Here is a 22,401-nt window from a genome sequence, read left to right as displayed (position 1 = left end):
CAGAAATTACAGCATATTTTTGAATAATTCTTTTTTATAAAAAGTCCTACTTACGTCATTCTTTAGGCTATATATTTCCACGCCATTAAAGTTAGGGGGTAAATATTTTGGATAAAAACCCTAGGGTGACAAAGAGACCATAATGCCAACATCAAGGAAGCAAAATTGCCATGCTTTGTCATCATGTCATGTCTGTCATTTTGACATTTGTAATTGAATTTGACAAATGTAATTAATAAAACAATTTTCATTATATCATGCGAATGAAGTCGCACGAGAACAGCTAGTATTTAAAATCAAGATAATTAAATTCGTCTTGATCCGCATATAATACTTTAGAATAAGAAATGTAAATTTGCAAATTTATGAAAACTGTATTATTATAATATTTTTTATTTACAAAATGGTACATTGTAAGCAATCAGCTCTGTAGTCTCACGTTTCTACCATAATTAAATGAAATAAGTGTTCTGCATTGACAATAGTGATAATTTTGTGTCCACATAATCGTTTCTAGAATTCAAATGTATGTAGTTAACATACAAAGATATTGTTGCCTTTGAAATAAAACACTAGTGACAATTAAATCAAAACGAATTCTCCTTTCTTCCTTTTTCATAAAAAAATAAATCAAACAGGACTTTTTTATATCATAATGTAATAAACAAGCAAGCAGCCAATTGAATTCGCTGCAATATGAACTGCCCATAGGCATCCACAAGTAGTTTGAACAGGGAAAAGGACGCACATAAAACAGACATTTTCACTTCCTACACATCTTTTACAGAATCAAATCATCTTATTCTTCCTATTATTTCCTTATAAGAGCGGGAAGGAAAAGGGGGACTAAAATTAAGCCTCCGGGATGCCTTTTTTTATAACATAAAGTGACAAACGAGCAAGCGGCCACCTGAATTCACCGAAATGGAAAGTGACCGGTGCCCATAAACATCCGCAATTGCAGATGCGTTGACTACTCTTGACGGAGGAGACGTAAAGAGGAGATTTCCCTCTTCCTATGCGTCTCCTCTCCTCATTAGACGAAACGCGGAATTGCTTTTACTTCACGCCTTTTTACTGTGTGGTCGTGGTATTACACCCGGCGAGCCGGGCCATTCGTGCAAAGATGTTAAAGCGGGCTCTACCACTGTTTAAGCCTAACTCTGTATACGTTTTTCAGCAGTACCATATTAAAGTACCACATTGGATAGATTCTTCTCATGATAAGTAACGTTACTTCTTATTATAAAAATGTAAAGCATAGGTATTTTGGTTTACTTTTATAACTTTTTTGCGCTTTCAACTTACAAAGAACTGGTTTGCAACTGTAAAATTTCGGCCATCTTTTCCTTTGTCACAGTTGAGTGGGAACGTTTATTTACTTGCTATGAATGTTTTTTAAACAGTTTAAAAAACATTGAAATATGATCCAATTAAATTAGTTGTTTTGGAAAAAAAAAGGTGGGGGTCTTCCTAGTTATGTGTTGTTTTATTACATTATTTGTAAACGTCAATTACCTTAATTATAATTCTTTTGACAACTTAATTAAATCAAATGGTTATCACTTGAACTTATTACCTTAATTAATGTTTTTTCTCGTACTTGTATTAGGCAATTTATTTCCTTTTATTTTCACTTATAAAGGAACTGTCATTACCTCGCATTTACATGAAAATAATAGTAAATCAAATACCCTTGTGTTTTTGTCTAGCTTCTACTGTCCCACTGGGTTGCCTGTAAAAAATTGCTTTCAAGCATAAGGCCGCACTTATCCAAATTTTGTATTAGCATACTTTAAGTATAGGTATAGTAAATGTGCAAAAAGAATTAAATAGATAAATAACATCCCATTCTCCTTGAAAAAAAAATCTGATATAGTAATATGTTTAAAGAAACCTATGTTCAAAGAAATATCTCGTATATTGTAATTTTAAATTCCTTTGTAAAATCATGCAACAAAATTATTTTATCCTCAGTCACGTCAACCATCAAACTTTAATACGTCACACATTTTAGTATTAACTTTTGATGCATCGCTTTCAATATGATTGAGATGAAAGGACACGAGAAGGTTCCCTCGTAAAAGTGTAAATTTATAAAGCACTCCTTTCTATCCATTCTTTCCTATAAAATGTTTGCTATCGTAAATATTGCTTCTATACATTTATAGTTCACGTTTATGCCACAAGTGGATACTACGCGGTACACGTTACAAGAAAATATGCTACACTCAGTATCGTAAATATTTTATATTTTAAATGTATTATATTCCGACTGAATATTCCTGTATTGTACAATTTCATAAAACTCAATGTGAAACGAAACTTGAAATTAGTAGAATAAGATGCAGCCATCAGAGCCCAGTATTTGACAGATCTTCTATTTGAAGATTAAAATTGAATTAGTTATTGTCTTTATTATGTTTTCATTGTCATAAAGATAAACACAAAACGGGTTTATTCCTTACCATTTACCTTAATATCATGGTAGAAAAAACTTGTACTCTATTTTACATCACAAACACTTCTTTTGTAGAACTTGTTTATTTCAAAATGTATAGAATAATAAGACCATAATGATGAATAATAACAGTTTTATTACGTTATAAAAGTCATGAAACATCTATATTGGTTCATATCATGCGAGATTTATCTGAAATGATTGCAGTCAGATTGTCGTATGGCGTATCCGCTGCAATTATCATCATCATCATCATCACCAGCTCACTATATGTCCCCACCGAGGGGCTCGGAGACACCCTAATAAGGGGTGACTAGGCCATAGTCAACCACGCTGGCCAAGTGCGGGTTGGTTGACTTCACACATATTTTTGAATTTCTTCGCCAATATGTGCAGGTTGCATCACGATGTTTTCCTTCACCGTAAGAACGTCGGGTAAATTATGTACATATGAAAATTCGAAAAATCGAAAATCACATTGGTACACGGCGGGATTCGAACCCAAGACCTATAGATTACAAGTCAAGTGTTCAAAGCACTAAGCCACCGACGCTCAAATGCAATTATGCTATCAAGTAATCATAATTTATTAATACAATATTTAGTTTAATATCTCTCATGTTGGCGTCTAAAGCATCTCAAGTAAAACTTCAGCGAATGAAAGGCAAGGATTTATTTTTCAAACTGTAATCACTAAGCTATCACTATTAAATTTAGAATTCTACATGTTCTCGTTGTAGCAAGGTTAAGTAAGTCACGGAGATACTTAATTAAGTTCTAATTACATGCGTAACTTGAGTGACAAATGCTACGTCACTTTACTAGTACATTGTTGAAGATTTGTTTTTACTATGGAAGTACTACTTGTTTATTACCTCCATGTAATAAGTACTTACGATGGAAGTTTTTACTCAATTGAATTCTTTATTTGGCTTGACATTTCGCCTGTCCTAGACACATTAACATATTTTGCAAAGCATAATTGTTACTAGTGTATTCGCACTTCAATTTTGGTTAATTCATAAAAGGACGATTGAAATAAATACTTTAAATATAATACAGTAAACATCAAACTAAGAATTGTCTCTTTAGGGCAATTTAGTAAAAAATATACCAGAACATTATCACGCTCTTAGTTTGCCTTTCGTTTAATTATTTATTGATACCCAATGTAATTGTTTAATTAGTAATGGGACTAATTAAATTAGATAGCTTTGCCTATTAAGCTAGGTATCAAATTACGTAAGCTATTTGCTTTTAACGAAAAAAATGACAATGAAAACAGCACGCGTGTTGAACCATCCGATCCGTTATTGTTTATAACGTCGAAGTGTCGAAGAAGACGGTCCTCTGCAACGGATTCCGTTCCGAGAATTTGAAATTTAAAAATTAAAAAATGTTCCACTAAAATATTTTTAAATTTTAATCTGCATTAATCGAAACTCGAAAATATCATCTGTGGTATTTCGCAAGTTTAAAATTGAAAGTTTTTTCAATTTGTGATAATGTTGGGAAAGCATTCAAAGTTATTTTTTTTAATTTCCATCTGTGCTGTCATTGTTGCTATCGTGTTAGCTTCGTGGGGTTTCCCGAAAATAGTAAAGCGGCAAGTTCAAAAGGTAAGAGAGTGATTATCTTAGAAAAATGTATTTAATATTTATTGCTTGTTAGTTAAATAATTTAATTTAAAGTAAAATTTACCACACGTTTTACGCTCGAATAAAAATAACACATCATTAAAAACATCACTTGTATCATTCGGAATAAAACACAAAACTTTTGATTACACTTAGCACGTAATTCTAAACCAGTAATAAAAAGGAGGAGGTATTTTTTTGTATCTACAATTAACATGTATATGATTTGTAACATAACATAACTATGTTACTTTCGTACAATGTTGCTACTATATGATTTTAACATAACATGTTTCACAAAATGTTCAACTCAATATGTTTAAAATATCTAAAATAAGCGTTAGATTACCGGTTTCAATATTATAATTTGATGTAGTTATAAAAGAAGGTTTGAAACCTATAAGCGTATGTTACAATTTTCGTCTAATCTAGCACATCAGTATGTTTTACCAAGGATTTACTCAAAAACAGCACATAAAAAAAATATCTAAATTCTCACATGAAAAAAAATATATTTTCAGAAGTCTTTCAAACTAGTTGTCTCACGCGATACCGCACGGTTTACAGCGCTAACTACTTCCATACTTCCGCATTTATAATGTTAATTTAATTACTAATAAGTTAGAAGTAAGATAATTATGACAATACCAAAAAATCTGAGATAAATGTATACTTAATCAATTATTACTCAACATAAAAGTTTACCATGAGTTTTATAGATATACGATCCACAATGTCTGTAGTTTTTGCTCCTGTAAACAATGTAATAATTGCAATTTTCAAACATCTCACATTACTTCGCGATGGTATTAAGATATATTTCATCATTATCCAGCAACTTCGTAATAATTTACTGTTTTATGCGACTTTATTTACATTAAACTAAAGAAGATTGAAATCTTATTTAAAAAAATGTTAAGAATAATTTTATAATTTCCCACGCATTCATTAAAGGATCTTTTTTTCTATTTTTTACATTTTCAACGACTGTTTACAGACATTATTTCATTAACATAATATACAATCGATTTAATATTATAATAAATATAATATCCACAGTGTAAACAATGAAAAGCAACTTAAGATTCAGGCCGAGGTTCTCACTTTATGATACCAGACACCTTAAGCGGCGTCTACATGAACTAAAAACCTATAAGACATTAAAGAAACATTAAAAATAGGTGTTTAAAACCAATAAGGCTTTATGTCATTTGAGTTATATATATATTTCAATAATATATATACGTATCGGTATATAAAAATATAGATAATTAGCTGTTTCCGTGCGCCTTTATCAGCATGAAATTATGAAAATTGCATTTTATTGTATATATATTTTATCAAGTACAAATGTCAAATGTAATGACATGATTATAATCCACGGCAACCTTGCTTCCTTGCGTCTCCTTTGCCTCCAGAGGGTAGATAAATAAAATCATAAAGGCAGTTGCTGATAAACCGAATTTTTAAATTAAATTAACTGCATATGTCAAATAAGTAACCAAATAGATAAATAACATTAATTAAAAATGCTACATTATTATTTTATTTACAATTTTAATTATTACCCAAGCAATACCGGGCAGAGACATCTAGTTTTCTTTAGATTTCATTTATCTTAATACACGTAAAGTGATAATAAAATGTATTATTATAAATTAATCCGGTAAAGTTATTCTTATGTCAATAATTAAATACAATGCATTGCAATAAAACTACTTCTTGCATAAGATAAGAATACTATTGTAGCTTCAAATGTAGATTTGTTGCCTTAAGTTATATAGATATTGCCCGCGACTTCGTCCGCATGGTATTAGAATACATACAAACTGTATAAATTACAAAAAGTTACGTATCCCTCGGGAACCGGACATTTCTCTAGAGCTTATTCCATGTGTACTCCAGACTTTGTTTTATATCTGTGCCAAATTTCAATAAGATATGTTGAATCGTATGAAAGATATATTAATGAATCCCACGGGAACCGTAACTATTCCCGGGATAAAAAGTAGCCTATGTGTTCTTCCAGACTATGCTCTAAACCTGTGACAAATTTCATTGAGATTTGTTTAGCCATTTAGGCTACAAACGCTAACAAACATCCATCCATCCATCCATCCATCCATCCATCCATCCATCCATCCATCTATCCATCCATCTAAACTTTAGCATTTATAATATTAGTAAGATTACAATTAGGTATCCAAAATATGTGCTAACAGAGTTACAGAAATCGTTGTCACGACAAGTACAATATTTTATTATGCTTATTACTATTGTAAAAAGTATAAATCGTCGAAAATCAAAGGCTACTTCGATACAGTATGTATAGTTTTTTAATTAAACATCTTATTAAATAAATTGAATATTCATGAGATGTAATTACAAAAAATTATAAAGTAGTTCTGACAACTATTTTTGTAGTGCCCCGACACGTTCGTATATAAATGATTGCTTTTTTGGGACTCGCTGTCTTAATATAGTAGGTGGACTACCTAGTTTTTTTAGTGCCAAGGATAGAATTGTACAAAGATGTTTGAAATTGAAATCCCCAGTTAGTGAACTTAATAAAAACAATCTTGATGAGAATCTCTTAGAGTATTATCTTAATTAAATCTGTATATTTTATTTCAATTTATTTAAACTGTAACATAATTTATAACACGTTGTTTTTAATTATAATGAACTAGCAGTTCCCGTGCAGCTTTATCCGTATGGAATTATGAAAATTTTATTTCATTATTTACATTTGCAAATGTCAAAAAGACATGACATGACAAACCTTGACAATCTTGCTTCCTTGATGTTGGCAGCAATTTATGGTCTCTCCCACATTAGGGTTTTTATCCATAATATTTACCTTCTAAGTTTAATGACGTGAGAATATATAGCCTAAAGCGTGACGTAAGTGTGGGGCTTTTTATTAAAAAAAAAAAAAAGGTTCAAAAATATGCTGTGATTGCTGACATCTTAGGCAACAAAGAAGTGTGTGTTTACCCTTTATTATAATAGTATAGATAAAATCAATCAGAAAAACGGTATAGGCAATTACCATAACTTGATAAATATCGCCGCTTTACTAATTGACCTTAAACTAATAACCTTAAGTAATACCTTCAATGGATAATACACATAATCTACGCTTCTAATAAAGAGGAAAGATTTGTACTTTTGAATGTAACCTATAAACTCGAAAACTACTAAGGGTACTTTAAAAATAATTTCAGCACTAAAAAGCTACTTTATCACTGAGTAACGTAAGCTTATTTTTTTACGTCTGTGCAGACAAAGTCGCGAGCAAAACCTACTTTATTGAAAAGTGAGATCATATTGTTTTGAATTATTTTGGTTTCATATTAAATTACCCGTTCTTAATTTCGACCACCGCGACTACTTCCCCAGTTGAAAAATATTAAATTGTTTATTAAATTTGAGTTCATAAATGTACTTTTTCAGAATGTACAAATTGATAAATCATCGAAGATGTTCGAGAAATGGCAAAAGCTGCCGATGCCTCTTACATTTAAGGTCTACATATTCAACATTAGCAATCCTGAGGAGGTCTTCGCAGGAGAAAAGCCGCGGCTACAAGAAATTGGACCTTATGTTTACAAGTAAGTTATTACAAGTAACATACTTAGAATAAGTAAATAAGTTCTTATATCGCCATTGTATCTAATTTTTATACCACGGATATCCCGACTAAAACAATTAGTACATCTGTAAATTCGACAGATGGCGTTACAAGTAGCTATGCAAATTAGAAAACTTGTCTCTTCATACTAATAAAGACCAAAAACTGTTAATTTTTGTAGTTATTTATTGTAAAATTTGATCATTTAACAGTTATAACCTACAATAGATGACCTTTACCCGATATGTACTGTGTAATTAAAAAAAAACAACGCGGATAATAATCTTTATCGTTCCTAACAATGCAAGGATAGGAAAAAATCTATAATGCCATTAACTTCAATTCATAATAGATTCTAAAATAGCTGTTTTTTTTTAAACCGATGCGTATCAAACAATTGGGACCAATTACGAAGCACTCGTAATTTTCCATATCGCGTTCTAAAATCAAAAATCGATTATATGTATGGTCAATTACTGAACACATTAAATTACATATTAATATTGTTGCTTAGTCATGTTTGTTTTTTAATTTTATATCCGGGAGTGAATACAAAAATGAAAATTGTACCTTTAGTGAGGTAGTAATTCTACGATTGTTACGATATCTATTGTATATTCCATAGTTTAATATAACTATTCTAACATTCTAGAGAGTATCGAGAGAAAACTGTCCTGGGATACGGTGAGAATGACACAGTGAAATATACGCTGAAGAAATCGTTTGTGTTCGACGCACAGGCGTCCGGCACACTCAGCGAACATGACGAACTCACTGTTATCAATCTTACCTATATGGTATGTTGCTATACAAACTTTATGATGTCTCCGATTCGTATTACATGCTCTGTATGCATTCTTTCCTTGCTTTACAAAGAGCTCGTCTGTTAAGGATCAGCATTTAGTTATCCACCATTAAGTTTGTATCTTTTGATACTTATCATTCAGTAAAGTTAGAATATATGATATTGATATATTTTTCTTATCCCATTTCGCGATATACCTGAACTCTGGCTAAGTGTTTGATATTTGCGATATTTCCTTTAATCTGATTTAAATTTTATTATCTATTGTCGATTTTATGTTAATTTTAGTTTTACAAAAAACAAAAACTATTGAATTGAAAACACTTTTTTTTCAAATTTACGTCATCTCTATAAAAAGTAGATAAATTGTCAAATGATTAAGACAGCTATTGTGAGCAGCTGGATATTGAAAATACCTTTGGTTACTTGTATGAAAAAACGTCTAAAATTTCTCACGTTTTTTACCTTGTATTGGAATGTTCATTAGTATTGAACTTACATTTTATTATCTCCAAGGTAGGCTTTTTACAACCGATTGTCGTGCCGAGATTTACGATCTATCATATACTGTAGCTACGTCTAATATTAATTTTATTATTTTATACTACAAATTCGATTTATTCGTATACAATGGAAATTTATTATCCGTTATTTTACTGCAGGAAATTAAATATATCTTTGATCTAACCTTCAACTCGACTTGATTCATTGATGTTTTCTTTTCAGGGTGTTATATTGACTGTTAACGGTATGTTGCCAGCAATATTGGGCTCCGTAAATAAAGCGTTGGAGATATTCTTCGGCAATCTGGCGGATCCATTCATGAGGGTCAAAGTTAAGGATTTATTATTCGACGGTACTTACCTCAATTGTGACGCAGATAACTCCGCATTGAGTGAGTATAGCCTTCATTATTAACTTGCTCTTGTCCATACAGAGTCGGCACAGTATGCTCTTCCATACATCTCTATCAGCCGTCATATCTGAATTAAGTATGTCCTCTTTTACATAATCCATCCATACTTATAGAATTTCACCCTTGTAATCTTTCATAATCAATCTTAATATTTTTTTATTTATGTTTTTTCGCCCGCGACTCCGTTCGCGTGGGATTAAAAAAAACAACAGTAAGTAGCCTATGTGTTCTTCCAGACTATCCTCTACATCTATGCCAAATTTCATCGTCATTCGTTCAGCCGTTTAGACTACAAACGCTAACAACATCCATCCATCCATCTATCTAAACTTTCGCATTTATAGTATGAAAGTATGATGACTACAGCCAACTTACATTATTATATTTAGCATACGGTACCACTGACGTAATCTGCGTGTACTTTCATCGTAACTTATAACAAGTATATCGTAACTTATATCTGACCATTGTTGGACTTCAGCCCTTCCCTAATCGCTTTTACAGAACGCTTCGGCTTTGGTATATGAAAAATTAATTGCCAATTAACTTATTAAAATATACGTTACTTATTATTCTATATTATATTATTACGAGCTGTTGCCCCCGACTTCGTCCGCGTGGTATTAGAAAACATACGAACTATATAAATAACAAAAGCTACATATCACTCGGGAACCGGACATTTCTCGGGGATGAACCTCATCCCATGTGTACTCCAGACTTTGTTTTATATCTGTGCCAAATTTCAAAAGGATATGTTGAACCGTTGCAGAATGATCGAGTATACATTAAAAAACTAAATTAATGTATCCCACAGGAACCGTAACTATTCCCGGGATAAAAAGTACCCTATGTGTTCTTTCAGACTATGCTCTTAACCTGTGCCAAATTTCATGGAGATCCGTTCAGCCGTTTAGGCTACAAACGCTAACAAACATCCATCCATCCATCTAAACTTTCGCATTTATAATATTAGTAGGATATAATTAATACTCCTTAAATCTTAAGTACACTAAGTTGAAGATAAATGGCTGATTACAGGATAAGGTAAATAATTCTGATAGTCACTTCATAATTATATCTTGCCTTTATTATGGTATCCAAAGCATAAACTTGTTTAAACAATGTAGACGTTATAACGAGATAAAGTATTATTAATATTATGTGCACGTCCCATATTATTAAAATCTTGCTACTTTATTTATCTTATTATTTTAAACAAAAACGATCTTACCGACCTTGAAACCGGTTTTGCTACTTCGGAGTCCCAAGGAGTTAGGTATGAGGTTCATGAAGCCAGATTACCTTTTCAAAATTCTCATTTTGACGTCAACACAAAATGTTAGAAATTATTGTGCACAAAAAGTATCAACAATTAAGAACAATAGATACAAAAATCTCAAATAGCATCTTCAGCTCTCAAAGTCGTAAGTGTTCACACATATGTATTAGTTTGAGGAAAAAGATTTCCATAAAATGACACTGAATGTGGCAGTGAAATAAACATAAGGAATTTATTATGTGTATTTAACTTTTTTCCCTCATTTTTGGACATCTATTGTAAAGCAAATTATATCAGGCGCTTCAGTTGGCACGTGGAGCAGAAGGGTCATCTTATTCCCGACGTGCCAAATCAAATATCAATTATAAATGAATTCTATGTGATATTCCAGGTTTGGTCTGCGGAACATTGAGAGCTAAGCGGCCATCTACAATGAGACTCGCTGACGACGGCAAAGGATATTATTTCTCGATGTTCGCTCATGTAAGACATTTTAACTATAATACACAGGTTTACACACGTATGGACGCAAATCCGTACTTATTTGCTTACAAAGGAAAAGTAACGGTTGTTCAAAAATGAATCACACCACAAAAAATCCAATAACTGTGGTTTATCTTTAGAATGGTTACTCGTATGTTTTACTATTAGTGGATATTTTGTTTTTACGTAGTATCTACGTATACTTGGACAAGTCTTGTTAAAAAGTAGGTTACTGTCAACAAGAACAAGTTATTTCTGCGATGCAAATTCCATAAAGTCAATGACCGAACCAAGTTGCCTTTAACCGTACATTTTAAGTCTTTTGATTTTACAACTAGCGAAATCACTTTGATGTTTTTTTTTTTCGAATTTACTTCTTTTAGCAGTGCACTTTGATTCGAAATGTTTCTATATCTTATGCTTTAAATTTGTGTTGGAGCTAGAATTTTTCATATACTTCCTTAACCTTTCATTATAACAATAAAATAAATGTATCGTGAAGAAGCAGTCTTGATATTTCTCCATTTCTTCGTATAAACTCGGTTCGTCGCAGGAAATTACGTTCAACGCGGTCTTTCTGTCCACTATATTTTTCATTTTCTCTTTTATTATATAAAATTATTTAATATGCCCTGAAACAAACTGTAAGAGAAATAATTCGCTTATACGAGTACAAGTCAAGTTAAATATATAAGTAAACTAGATTTTGCTAACGACTCCGTCCGCGCGGAATAAAAAAAACAAAAGCAAGTACCCTATGTGTTCTTCCAGACTATCCTCTACATTTATGCCAAATTTCATCGAGGTTTCTTCAGCCCTTTAGGCTACAAACATCCATCTATCCATCCATACATCCATCCATCTAATCTTTCGCATTTAAAAATATTAGTTGGATAGCTAAATTTAAAATGTTAAATTTAGTAAGGTGATTTATGCGAAGTGCAAATTTTAGCAAAAATATCCACATTGCATAATAACAATCAAAGAAGTGCGTCAGTGCGTGTGTTTCCTAGTCTAGATACAGCCTAGGCAATTTGAAATTTAGAGCTGGAATGGTTACCAGATATATTTTTTTTTAAATACTGTCCTGTAATTTCCAGTGGAACAATACTCAATTAGGACCATTCGATATGGTCCGTGGTACAGAAAACGTGTACGAGTTGGGCCACATCGTGTCGTACAAGGACAGGCGTACTATGAAGGAGTGGGGCGATCCCTACTGCGGCATGATTAACGGATCCGACTCTTCTATCTTCCCACCAATCGATGAAAACAACGTACCCGAAAAATTATACACTTACGACCCTGATATTTGCAGGTTAGCAATCTTTATTACAAGCTATTTTATAATTTTTAACAGGAGCAACTAACATATATTTTAACATGTCCATACTTTAACATAAATGGAATTGTATTTTCTAGAATTAGCAGTGTTTTAAAGTAAAATGTGTTTATAAGACTTTTTGGGTAATTTTATATCTACATAATTATTATTGGCAAACTGAATATGGAACGTAAGGGTGGAGGGTTGTTGCCAACATGTCTATCTGCCAAGTGACGTCATCAAATGGATTGTACATAAAATAGTGTTCGCGCGCGCCAAAAGTGTTATGGCATATCGAATTTATAGTCCATAACTATGTTATTTACATAAATATTTCCGATATCACTTACCATTAAATATCATATGACATCAAAATACGATACGTTAAGACCAAATAAAGTAAGATATCCATCATTAAACACCAGTTTTTAATAACCTAATGCTTGCTGAAGATTCCATTTATTATATCATTCCATTAGTGTTATCACGTTTCAAAGGAGTAAAACTCAAGTTAAATAGTTGAGAAACGCATTTCAATTTATCGAACCAAAAACTAATGAATGGTTATAAAGAGTTGGGAAACTATTAGTTCATTAATATTTTGTATCATAACGCAGATCTTTGGCTGTGGACCTCATCGGCAAGAGATCGATCTTCAACATGAGTGCGTACTACTACGAGCTAACTGAAACAGCGCTTGCTTCAAAGAGTGTCAATCCATCCAACAAATGCTTCTGTAGAAAGTAAGTAAAGTTAAGTGTTTTATACAAAAACAAGGTATAAGACAAGAAAGGAACATTTTCTACTTCTTATCCTATTTCTAAAAATAAGAAGTGGAAGATCATTAGTATCTTTGAAGATATCAGTTGAGTAGTCTATACTAATATTATTAAGAGGAAATAACTCAAAAACCACTAGACCGATTTTAAAAATTCTTTCACCATTAGAAAGGTAATTTATCTGTGAGTAACATAGGCTTTATTTTATTATTACTAATGTTTAGGAACTATTAATAAACAGCGTGTTTCTAGACGCCGGTGTTAAAAATTCACTAAACTTTAACTTTTCTCGGCTTACACTGCCTAAACCGCTTGAGGTATATAAAAATGATGTATGAAAGAATTGTAGATCTCAAAAAGTTCTACAGAAAAGTCCGCGATAGCATATATCTATCTTTAACGGTTTTCTTACAATAACCACTTTTTTGTTTAAAAAATGAATTAAAAACTACACGCTATTTGCAGCGTTCTTTTATTGATTTCAATATTAATCCTTATACAAATTCGTTTGTTATCAGGAGAATTTAATGTAGAATAAAATTGTCTCTTACAGTATTTAAATTGGACTAATAGTTTAGAAGATATCGCGAACACAAATAATAAGGAGAACGTAATAGGTTATATTTGTACTTCCACGCGGGCGAAGTCGCGAGCAACAGCTAGTAATTAATAATAATCAAATCAACCAGTCGTCAAACATGTTTATTTTTTAATGGTATATGTTACGTTTTACTTTGTAGATTAAATTAAAGGAATAATCCTATAATATGAGATGAAAATATCTTACAGTTAAGATGAAAAAATTACAGAAACAATACATGATGCTTTCTATAAATCATTTCTGATATCCATTAGAGTTTGCCATCTTACAATCTAAATAGCTCTAAAACATTTGAGACCTATCTTTGTTGAATAACTAACTACTGGTGATTAAATCTAGATCCTTTGTTTACCAAAGTATTTAATGATGACAACTGAGACCAAAACCACTGAATGGATTTTAAAGTATTATTCCTTGACAGTGATAAATGTTTTGTTTTAAATATACTTAGAATTGTGGCTCCTTCACAGCGGCTCTGAGCAATAATTTGCAAAGTAAATGAACTAGTTTGTCAGCTAACGGAAAGTACCTAAGATCGGAACAAAGTAGATTTTGTTTTTAAAGTTTAAATATTAAATGAACAATTATAATTAAAGTCATTTATACTAATTAAAATATATTTTCGATGCATCAACTCCTATAACTTATTTGGCGCATTTCCAACATGATAACTAGAAGCGCCTGCTCTTAGTAATTAGCAAACATGCATAGATGCGATGATTGTTTCCCAGATTTAATGTATTCAGCAAGTTACAAAATGCGCAACGTATAGCAAACATTTAAATTCACTAGCAGTTCTATGAAATTGCGTGAATAAAAAAGAGTATTAAAATTATAACTTGTTCCGCCAACTCTGTTTCGCCATTAAAACTAATAGGTTATGTGTCCGCGTTTTGCAATGCAGGACAGCATGTTTAAATAAACGCTACACTGAACTTTATGTCATGTAGTTATACTTTATGTTTCTAATGTTAAAAAAATTGTATAGAGAAAATACATGAAGTACAATTTCAACTTGTATGTAACACAATATTTGAATTTCACTTATGTGGAACGATGTAGAGGAAGAGCAAAAAGCAATTTAAGCTTTCGTTTTCAAATTGCGTTACAATCATAAAACATCAACTTAACTTTTAACTGGCCATAAAAACTCCGATAAACAAACAACATAAAAGCTTATAAAAACGAAATAGAAATATATCCAAGTATGTACATTTGAAGCTTTGTAGCTTACGTACATACAAATGTTCACCACCCCTGGCATAGACATACAGCATTATTTTAAGATATAAGAGCTCTTTGATAATCTATGAATTGTTCCATAAAGTACATGATTCATTTACTTAAGTGGTTACTCGCGTCAAACAGCACGATATAAGCCCAAGCCATTATACAAAAATGCGTCGGATTACAAATAAAAACGGTATCTTGAAAGGAAACAAACAGCGGAATAGATTCACAAAACCAGAGGTGAGTTTAAAATGTTCTTTCTTGTAGGAACTGGAGTGCAAGTCACGACGGATGCTTGCTGATGGGCGTTCTGAACCTGATGCCGTGCCAAGGCGCGCCGGCGCTACTCTCTCTGCCGCACTTCTACCTCGCCTCGGAGGAGGCGCGGGAGTACGTCTATCACGGATTGTTCCCGGACAAGGAGAAGCATAAGAGTTTCATATACTTAGATCCGGTTAGTAACTACTAAATAGTACCTAGTAAATTATATAATATTTCGTTTATCTTTTTTTTCAACTGTGGATAGATTGGTTTCTACTGTTAAATTATCAAAAATAATTGTACAGATAAAATCTCAAAGTACACACGCAGTTTGCTTATTTTGTTAATTACTTAAATAAGCAAAAAGGTATTATTTTTTTTCTTCAAAATTGAAGAAAAAAAAACAATACATTTTGAGGGAAATCTTAATAAAAACCCTAATACTTGATAAGAATGTGACGTCTATTTTCCTTTTGTCTACATTATCAGTGTAATGTAACAGAAATGTACACTTTTATTGTGTACTTAGAGAAAATTCATAAACTCTGGAAAAATTAGCGACGATATCGCTCTCTTTTTTACTAATAATAACATATCATTTTCCCTGTACACTTATATTTCCCAGTAAAAGCAATGAGGAAAACAGTAAAGGGCAATGTAACTTGAGATTTCCTTTTCAAACAAATAACTACACAATATCGCATAGTAACATAATATTTCGAAAAGGAATTATTTGCATGTCCTTGATACCAGTTTGCTGAAATGTGATAAATTAGATAACAGTCAATAAATAAACTTTATAGTTAACACAGCGTGTGTTGTGACGTAGTTTGAGTGGAATACAGTTTCACGGAAAACGTGTTTCGTTCATCTCAGAGATTTATAACGTTTATTAATAGATTTCGAGTCATCGCTTTTTTTGGGGAAACCATACTAGATTATTCTATTAAGATGTAACCCACAGATAATGCAGTACTTTACTAGTACTATAACTATTGTAAATTAGATTTACTATTGGAGGAGACCCATAAGAAAGCGAAATATCCTTTTTAGGTGCGACTCCTCCTCCGTCGATTTAGGGTAGGCAACGCATCCGCTATTACGAATATTTATAGTCATTGGTCGTTTCGCCATTTAGGCAGATTCCGGTCGCTTGTTTACCACCTTATGATATAAAAAACTATTACAGATAACAACGTTCTATCGACAATTTTTAAATGATGATGATGACAGGTGACAGGAGTGGTGATGAAGGGAGCGCAGCGCATCCAGTTCAATATAGAATTACGCAACATGCCCAATCTCCCGCAGCTGGCCAACGTGCGCACAGGAATATTCCCACTGTTATGGTTCGATGAGGTAAATATACTTCAAAAATTCAACTAGAAATAAGGATGATGTAATCATTTATATCAATTTGAATGACACATTTTGCAGTCAAAATGTGAAATCCTCTGTTAATTGTCAATTAAAATGGGTGAATTTAATCATGTAATACTACAGATGCGACCAATGTGGACTGTCATTTAAATTCAATAGGAACCATTGAACACACGCGTCGCCACGTTCTGTTTCAATTCGCGTATCTGAATAGAAATTGATACGTTCGTAATTACCTAACTGATAGTCATTTAAATCGAATTGTTAATTTCGCATGTAGAACAAATTTTATAATACTATAGTAATAAATAAGTTCTATTTGTCTTTTTATCAAGTAATCTTACTATTTAGATGGATGGATGTTTGTCAGAGTTTGTAGTTTAAACTGCTGAACGGATCTCGATGAAATTTGGTATAGACGTAGAGAATAGTCTGGAAAAACACATAGGCTTATTATTTTTGATTATATTTAAATAAAAATCAACAGAACACAACAGTTACGCTTAAAGTGTTCTACTTTTCTAGGGTGCAGAAATAACAGAAGCTATTCAAGAGGAATTGAGACACTCTCATACGTTACTAGGCTACGTGGAGACAGTGAGATGGGCAATATTGGTGATAGCTCTAATATCTGTGGTGATATCTGGTATCGCGGTCGCCCGCTCCGGAGCCATCCCCGCCTGTCGCAGGAATAACAGCATTAATTTCATCACACGACCCTCAAAGCCTACAGGAATCAACAAACACTAACATTTAAATAAAATCTAGAAGAGACACATTAATGATCAATTATTTTCGAAAGTTAGTTAAAAAAACAGTGATTAAATTACGTCAGAAATTGAATGAATTAGTAACACTTTGTTACCTACAACGGATTATTCCCAACCGTCACCCTGCTATGTCCCCACGTGAGAATAAAAAGGTTCATTTGTCCCACTTTTTAGTTCCAATATTACGAATAAGGTGACAGATGGAACCGATGTAAAATAAAATAAGTTCCAACCGTCCACTCGTTGCAAAAGGTGGGACGGATGAAACTTTTTATTTTAATCTGTCGCCACGTGGGGACAGAGCGGGGTGACGGTTGGGAATAATCCCCAACAAGTGTCTTTTTGATGTTATTATTCTAAGAATAAGAGACTTTTCTATAGTTATTTTCGTTGTTATTTCCACTCCAGTTTAATCTTGCCTTGAAGTTTACGTAACTCTAAACTAATAAGTACCTATTTGTAGTAAACCAAAATGTATACGGTTAGGTGTTTAAACATAGGACAAGAGTAATTAATACTTTAAGATTGGTATGTTTTGTTTTTTTACCATGATGTTGCACTACTGATTATTTTTTGTAATATGTCTCAAGTATACATGACTTTCATTACTAAATAAAATTTCTTGTGTCCGACTTTAAAAAAATGTAATTCGGACCTTTAGATAACATGAACTATTTATTTATGTAAATATAGATTTTTGGATCAGGGTAGAGTTCAAACTGTACTGTTATGCTTGTTGAAAAGCTACCTAAGCACTTTGTGTGTTTTAGTTAATATTGTAAATAAATCTTATTTTTAGTACACTTGTTTTTTTTATGTCCTTCAAAACACCCATATATTTTGTTTTCACCTGATTATTTCTTGTAAAGGATTCAGTGAATCGGTTTATCTCTTAGCCCGCATTCTCTCGAATTATAAACACAAAGGAATTTTGTTTTTAGTATGTGTTTTCTTAAATACACTGTTTATGATATCACAAAAACGTCTGTTAAAAAACAAACGACAGTCTAACTAGAAAGTCGAGATAAAATGCTTTTTTAAGCGTTCGATTCTTTTCTGTTATTACTAGAAGTGTTTTAAGTCGTAAAAAGGTTATACATATAACTCGTACTTTAATTGAAATAAAATTTTGAATATTAAAAGGAAAAATTAGACGAAAAAGGTGTAAAAAACTTACATTAAAATAAAACTCAAAAAATCAGTATAAAAATCTTTTATTATCAAACTAATTTAGTCTGTATCAGAGAAAGTTCCTCGGCCGCTGGATTCGTTGTCAGTGTCCATATCGACATCCTCTTGTTTGGGAGCGATCTCTGCCACAGACTTTATACAGCGTATCGTGTATTTGTTGAAATCACATCTGAAAGAAAAGTAATTATTTTAGTTGTACATATAATTCTTACCACGACGAAAGCTTTTATCGAAAATGGTTAAGGATTATTAAGATTTTATAAAACTGTACCCAAAAGTTTTATTATAAAAATAAATTACAACTATTTTATCTCCCGGAGTTTTAAAAAAGTCAGCATTAAGCCGAATCGCTATTAAAGGTTTTCGAATATTACGTTTGTAAATATTTTAGAAACTCCATACTAAGCAGAATTAAGAATCATTACAATAATCAACTTTCGCACGAGCGTTTTCATAACGCGCGTTAAGATAACTTTCAAGTAAACCGACATCTTTTTACATATATTTGTTCTTAAGGCAGTGTGCTTTTCAACAGCGACGCATTCCCTTTTTAGCCTTGCGATTAAGTGATTTGAATCCGTTCGTCGTTTAGGAGCCGCCAACGTGTTGTTTTAATACTCGGCATTTACGCTTTGTTACGTCTCGCTCACACGAAAGATTTAAACCTGTTGTTTAGTTCGCAAAACACTAATATTAAATTGCGTGAAAAAAACCGTCGCGTTTTAAAAGCGCTGCAAATACATGGGTGATTTTAACGCAATTTAAACGCGCGTTATAAAACCGCCCGTACGAATGGGGGCTCTAATATTTTGGAACTAAATATAAAACATTGCAATATATATAGTGTGTGTACATTCGTTCCACCTGACAGTATTATCGTGAGTATCACATTATCACGCACTTGACCTTATCGTACGTCTGCGGGTGATTGATGCCCGGCTTTATGTAATGCAACCACACGCTTGAGGAGATTTCCGATGGTTAAACCAAACAAAAAATTATCTTAAATGCATGAAGAAACCACTTGGTTATCATACTAATATTGTAGATGAGAAAGTTTAGATGGATGAATGGATGGCTTGATGGATGGATGTTTGTTAGACTCTGTAGCCTAAACGGCTGAACCGATTTCGTTGAAATTTGGCTTAGATGTAGGTTTAGTCGATAGATAGGCTACTCCCTTTTGGTTTTTTTTAATTCCACGGGGACGGAGTCGCGGACGACAGCTAGTATAAAATAAAAGTAAATCACAGTTTTATTTCAATCAATACAAAGTTAAAATGCGCCAATTATCACAACACCAGTTTTCGCCCGCGACTCCGTCCGCGTGGAATTTTGAAAAAACGTATGTGTTTTTCCAGACTATTCTATAGATCTATGCCAAATTTCAACGAAATCGGTTCAGCCGTTTCGGCTACAGAGTCTAACAAACAGCCATCCATCTATCTAAACTTTTGCTTCTATACTATTAGTATGAAGTATGATTAGGATAGTTACACAAAATATAAGTAAATTTTAAACTTTTCGATAATAAAAAAAAGACGGAATGTACCAAAAAGATAATTGGAATGTTTTCGAATGCAATGTCTTTCGAGAGATAAGTCATTTTTAAATAGAATTTATATACAAATTATTAGTAAAAACTTCTAAGTCAATATTAACATATTTCATTCATTATTAACATATTTCATTTGACTAACTTTGATTTCCGTTAAAGCATTTCGAAATTTAAATAACAAGGAAGCTACGTCATAAATTCTAACTACAACCCTCTGACCTTAACACAGTAATTTTGATAAATTACTAAGGGATTACAAAAGCGATCATTTTACGACTCTGAGTGTGGCATGAAACATTAGTAGTACTCATAGTGTAAATAACTTATCGTCGTGATTTGCTTGTGTCAAGATGACGTGACGTATGACGGCCGTGACAAGCAGCTGATGATTTACGTAACGCTGTTTGACCTCATTTGTGGTTTGATTTATTAATTTTGTTAATATAGTTAAGAAAAGGCTTTCAAATTGTATGTAAATGATTGTTATAATGATTTTTTTAACTATTGAGACAGTTTACTATAAATATTTTTAAAATCTACGTTACAAGAGCGTAGCTAAAAGAAGTAGGGATTGGGACAGCTGCTTCTTCTAGAAAATCGAAAAATCTATACTGTACAATATTATAAAGGGGTAAGATTTTTAACTCAAAAACTATTGGGCCTATTTCAATTCTTTCACTCTTAAAAAGCTACGTTATCAGTAACATAGAGTATATTTTTTAATTATACGCGAGCGAAGTCACGAGCAATAACTAGTTCAAAATAAATATAAAACTAGCAGGCCTAATTTAAGTCCCCTATCCCTTCCCACTCTTTTCTTATAAGGAAATAAAGAAATGGGTTTATTTAACAGTGGAAGAAAAAAGAAAGATCGTCTGTTTGTCTCTTTCGTCGATTAAAGGTAACTATGGATGTTTACAGCAATCGCTTCGCTATTTTGGCGAATGTCGCTACTGGTTTGGCAGCATATACTATAAATGTTAACTTACATTTTGCTGAGCTGCGAGTATTTAGCAGTGAGGACCTTCTCGAGCGCGAGCAGCGCAGTCTGCGGCAGGCGGGCTGGCGCCAGCAGCGCGCGCGCCCACACCAGCAGCTGCTCCAGGTGCCGGCTGTCTTCTAGAAGACGAGCCACGGAGCTGGCCAGACGGTGCCGGTACTCATCTTCTAGATCCCGCACTGTTAACTCGACTGGACAAAAGGGTAGTTAGTTGGCACGTCGGATGATAGAGTATTCATACAAGTGGTGTGCCAAGGTTAAACAATATTAGTTGTTCATAAATTTTGAAAAAATTATTATTTTTTATTTTCTTATTGAATTAATAAAAATCTTTCCAAAATTAGCTAAAGAAAACAAAACAGTAATTTATCGATGTAACAAATAATAGTTTAAATTCAAAGAAAGCACCATCTAGTTAGAAATTAACATAATCAACAATATAAAAATGATTGCGTTTTAATAGTTTATTGGCCTGTCTCACCAAATTGTAAATTGTCTGATAAAAATCGAACATGTAAAATATGTGATGGAAATATCTGATTTTGTTCCCTTATCTGACAGTGACGTCATTTTTAAGCTATCTGAGCCTCTATCAGCCAGTGGTGGGACAGGCCCTGAATATTATAAAATTTCATCACTAAAATTCAACATAAATTTCATTTCAGACTTTAGCGACTCAACAAAAACAAACACGCAGTCATTATTGAGCGCTTAGTAGATTTATATTCACAAATCTACACTTAGGGAGACATTAAAGAAGTGTGAGTGCAATAAGCTGTACTCACTATCCGTGTGTGGTGTAGCTTCTACACACTGCTGTATGAGGCTGTGCTCGCTGAGCTGCAGCGCGGCGAGCAGCGCGCGGCCCCACTCGCCTTCTTCTAGAAGATTCTTTACCGCGGCTGGAGTAGAGCTCGTCTCCAACCGGAATGGCCTGGATATAACATTACTATACTGTTCAGAAGACGTCAGAAACTAGTATTTACGGAACAGATCAGAATAATGTATGGTTAATGCGTTTTTTCTTATGTTATTTCCCAAGTTTCATACTAAATGTACTATTACAAGTGATTAGAGTCGATAATGGCT

General features: G+C 32.7%; 2 protein-coding genes across 2 annotated transcripts in view; one reads left to right on the top strand and one right to left on the bottom strand.

Moving 5' to 3' along the window:
* The first annotated feature begins 3,799 nt into the window (after nucleotides 1-3,799).
* LOC106105773 (sensory neuron membrane protein 2-like) lies at nucleotides 3,800-18,327 on the top strand. Its single transcript, XM_013286211.1, has 10 exons — nucleotides 3,800-4,080; nucleotides 7,555-7,712; nucleotides 8,385-8,529; nucleotides 9,264-9,432; nucleotides 11,127-11,218; nucleotides 12,319-12,536; nucleotides 13,160-13,285; nucleotides 15,420-15,606; nucleotides 16,647-16,772; nucleotides 17,319-18,327. Exons 1-10 carry the CDS (start codon nucleotides 3,967-3,969, stop codon nucleotides 17,541-17,543), a joined length of 1,560 nt encoding a protein of 519 aa, XP_013141665.1. The 5' UTR covers nucleotides 3,800-3,966; the 3' UTR covers nucleotides 17,544-18,327.
* A 433-nt stretch (nucleotides 18,328-18,760) lies between these two features.
* LOC106105650 (periodic tryptophan protein 2 homolog) overlaps nucleotides 18,761-22,401 on the bottom strand; it is an 11,971-nt gene continuing 8,330 nt past the window's right edge. The window contains exons 13-15 of the mRNA XM_013286074.1: nucleotides 22,098-22,287; nucleotides 21,302-21,503; nucleotides 18,761-18,923 (exon numbers count right to left, since the gene is read on the bottom strand). Of these exons, the coding sequence (XP_013141528.1) occupies nucleotides 18,794-18,923; nucleotides 21,302-21,503; nucleotides 22,098-22,287 (522 nt within the window). The 3' untranslated portion in view covers nucleotides 18,761-18,793. The remainder of the gene's footprint in view (nucleotides 18,924-21,301; nucleotides 21,504-22,097; nucleotides 22,288-22,401) is intronic.

Source organism: Papilio polytes, unplaced genomic scaffold (genome assembly GCF_000836215.1).
Source record: "Papilio polytes unplaced genomic scaffold, Ppol_1.0 DF822733.1, whole genome shotgun sequence".
NCBI lineage: Eukaryota > Metazoa > Arthropoda > Insecta > Lepidoptera > Papilionidae > Papilio > Papilio polytes.
Note: the sequence above shows the minus strand (reverse complement) of the source record. Positions and strands in the feature narration are given on the sequence as shown.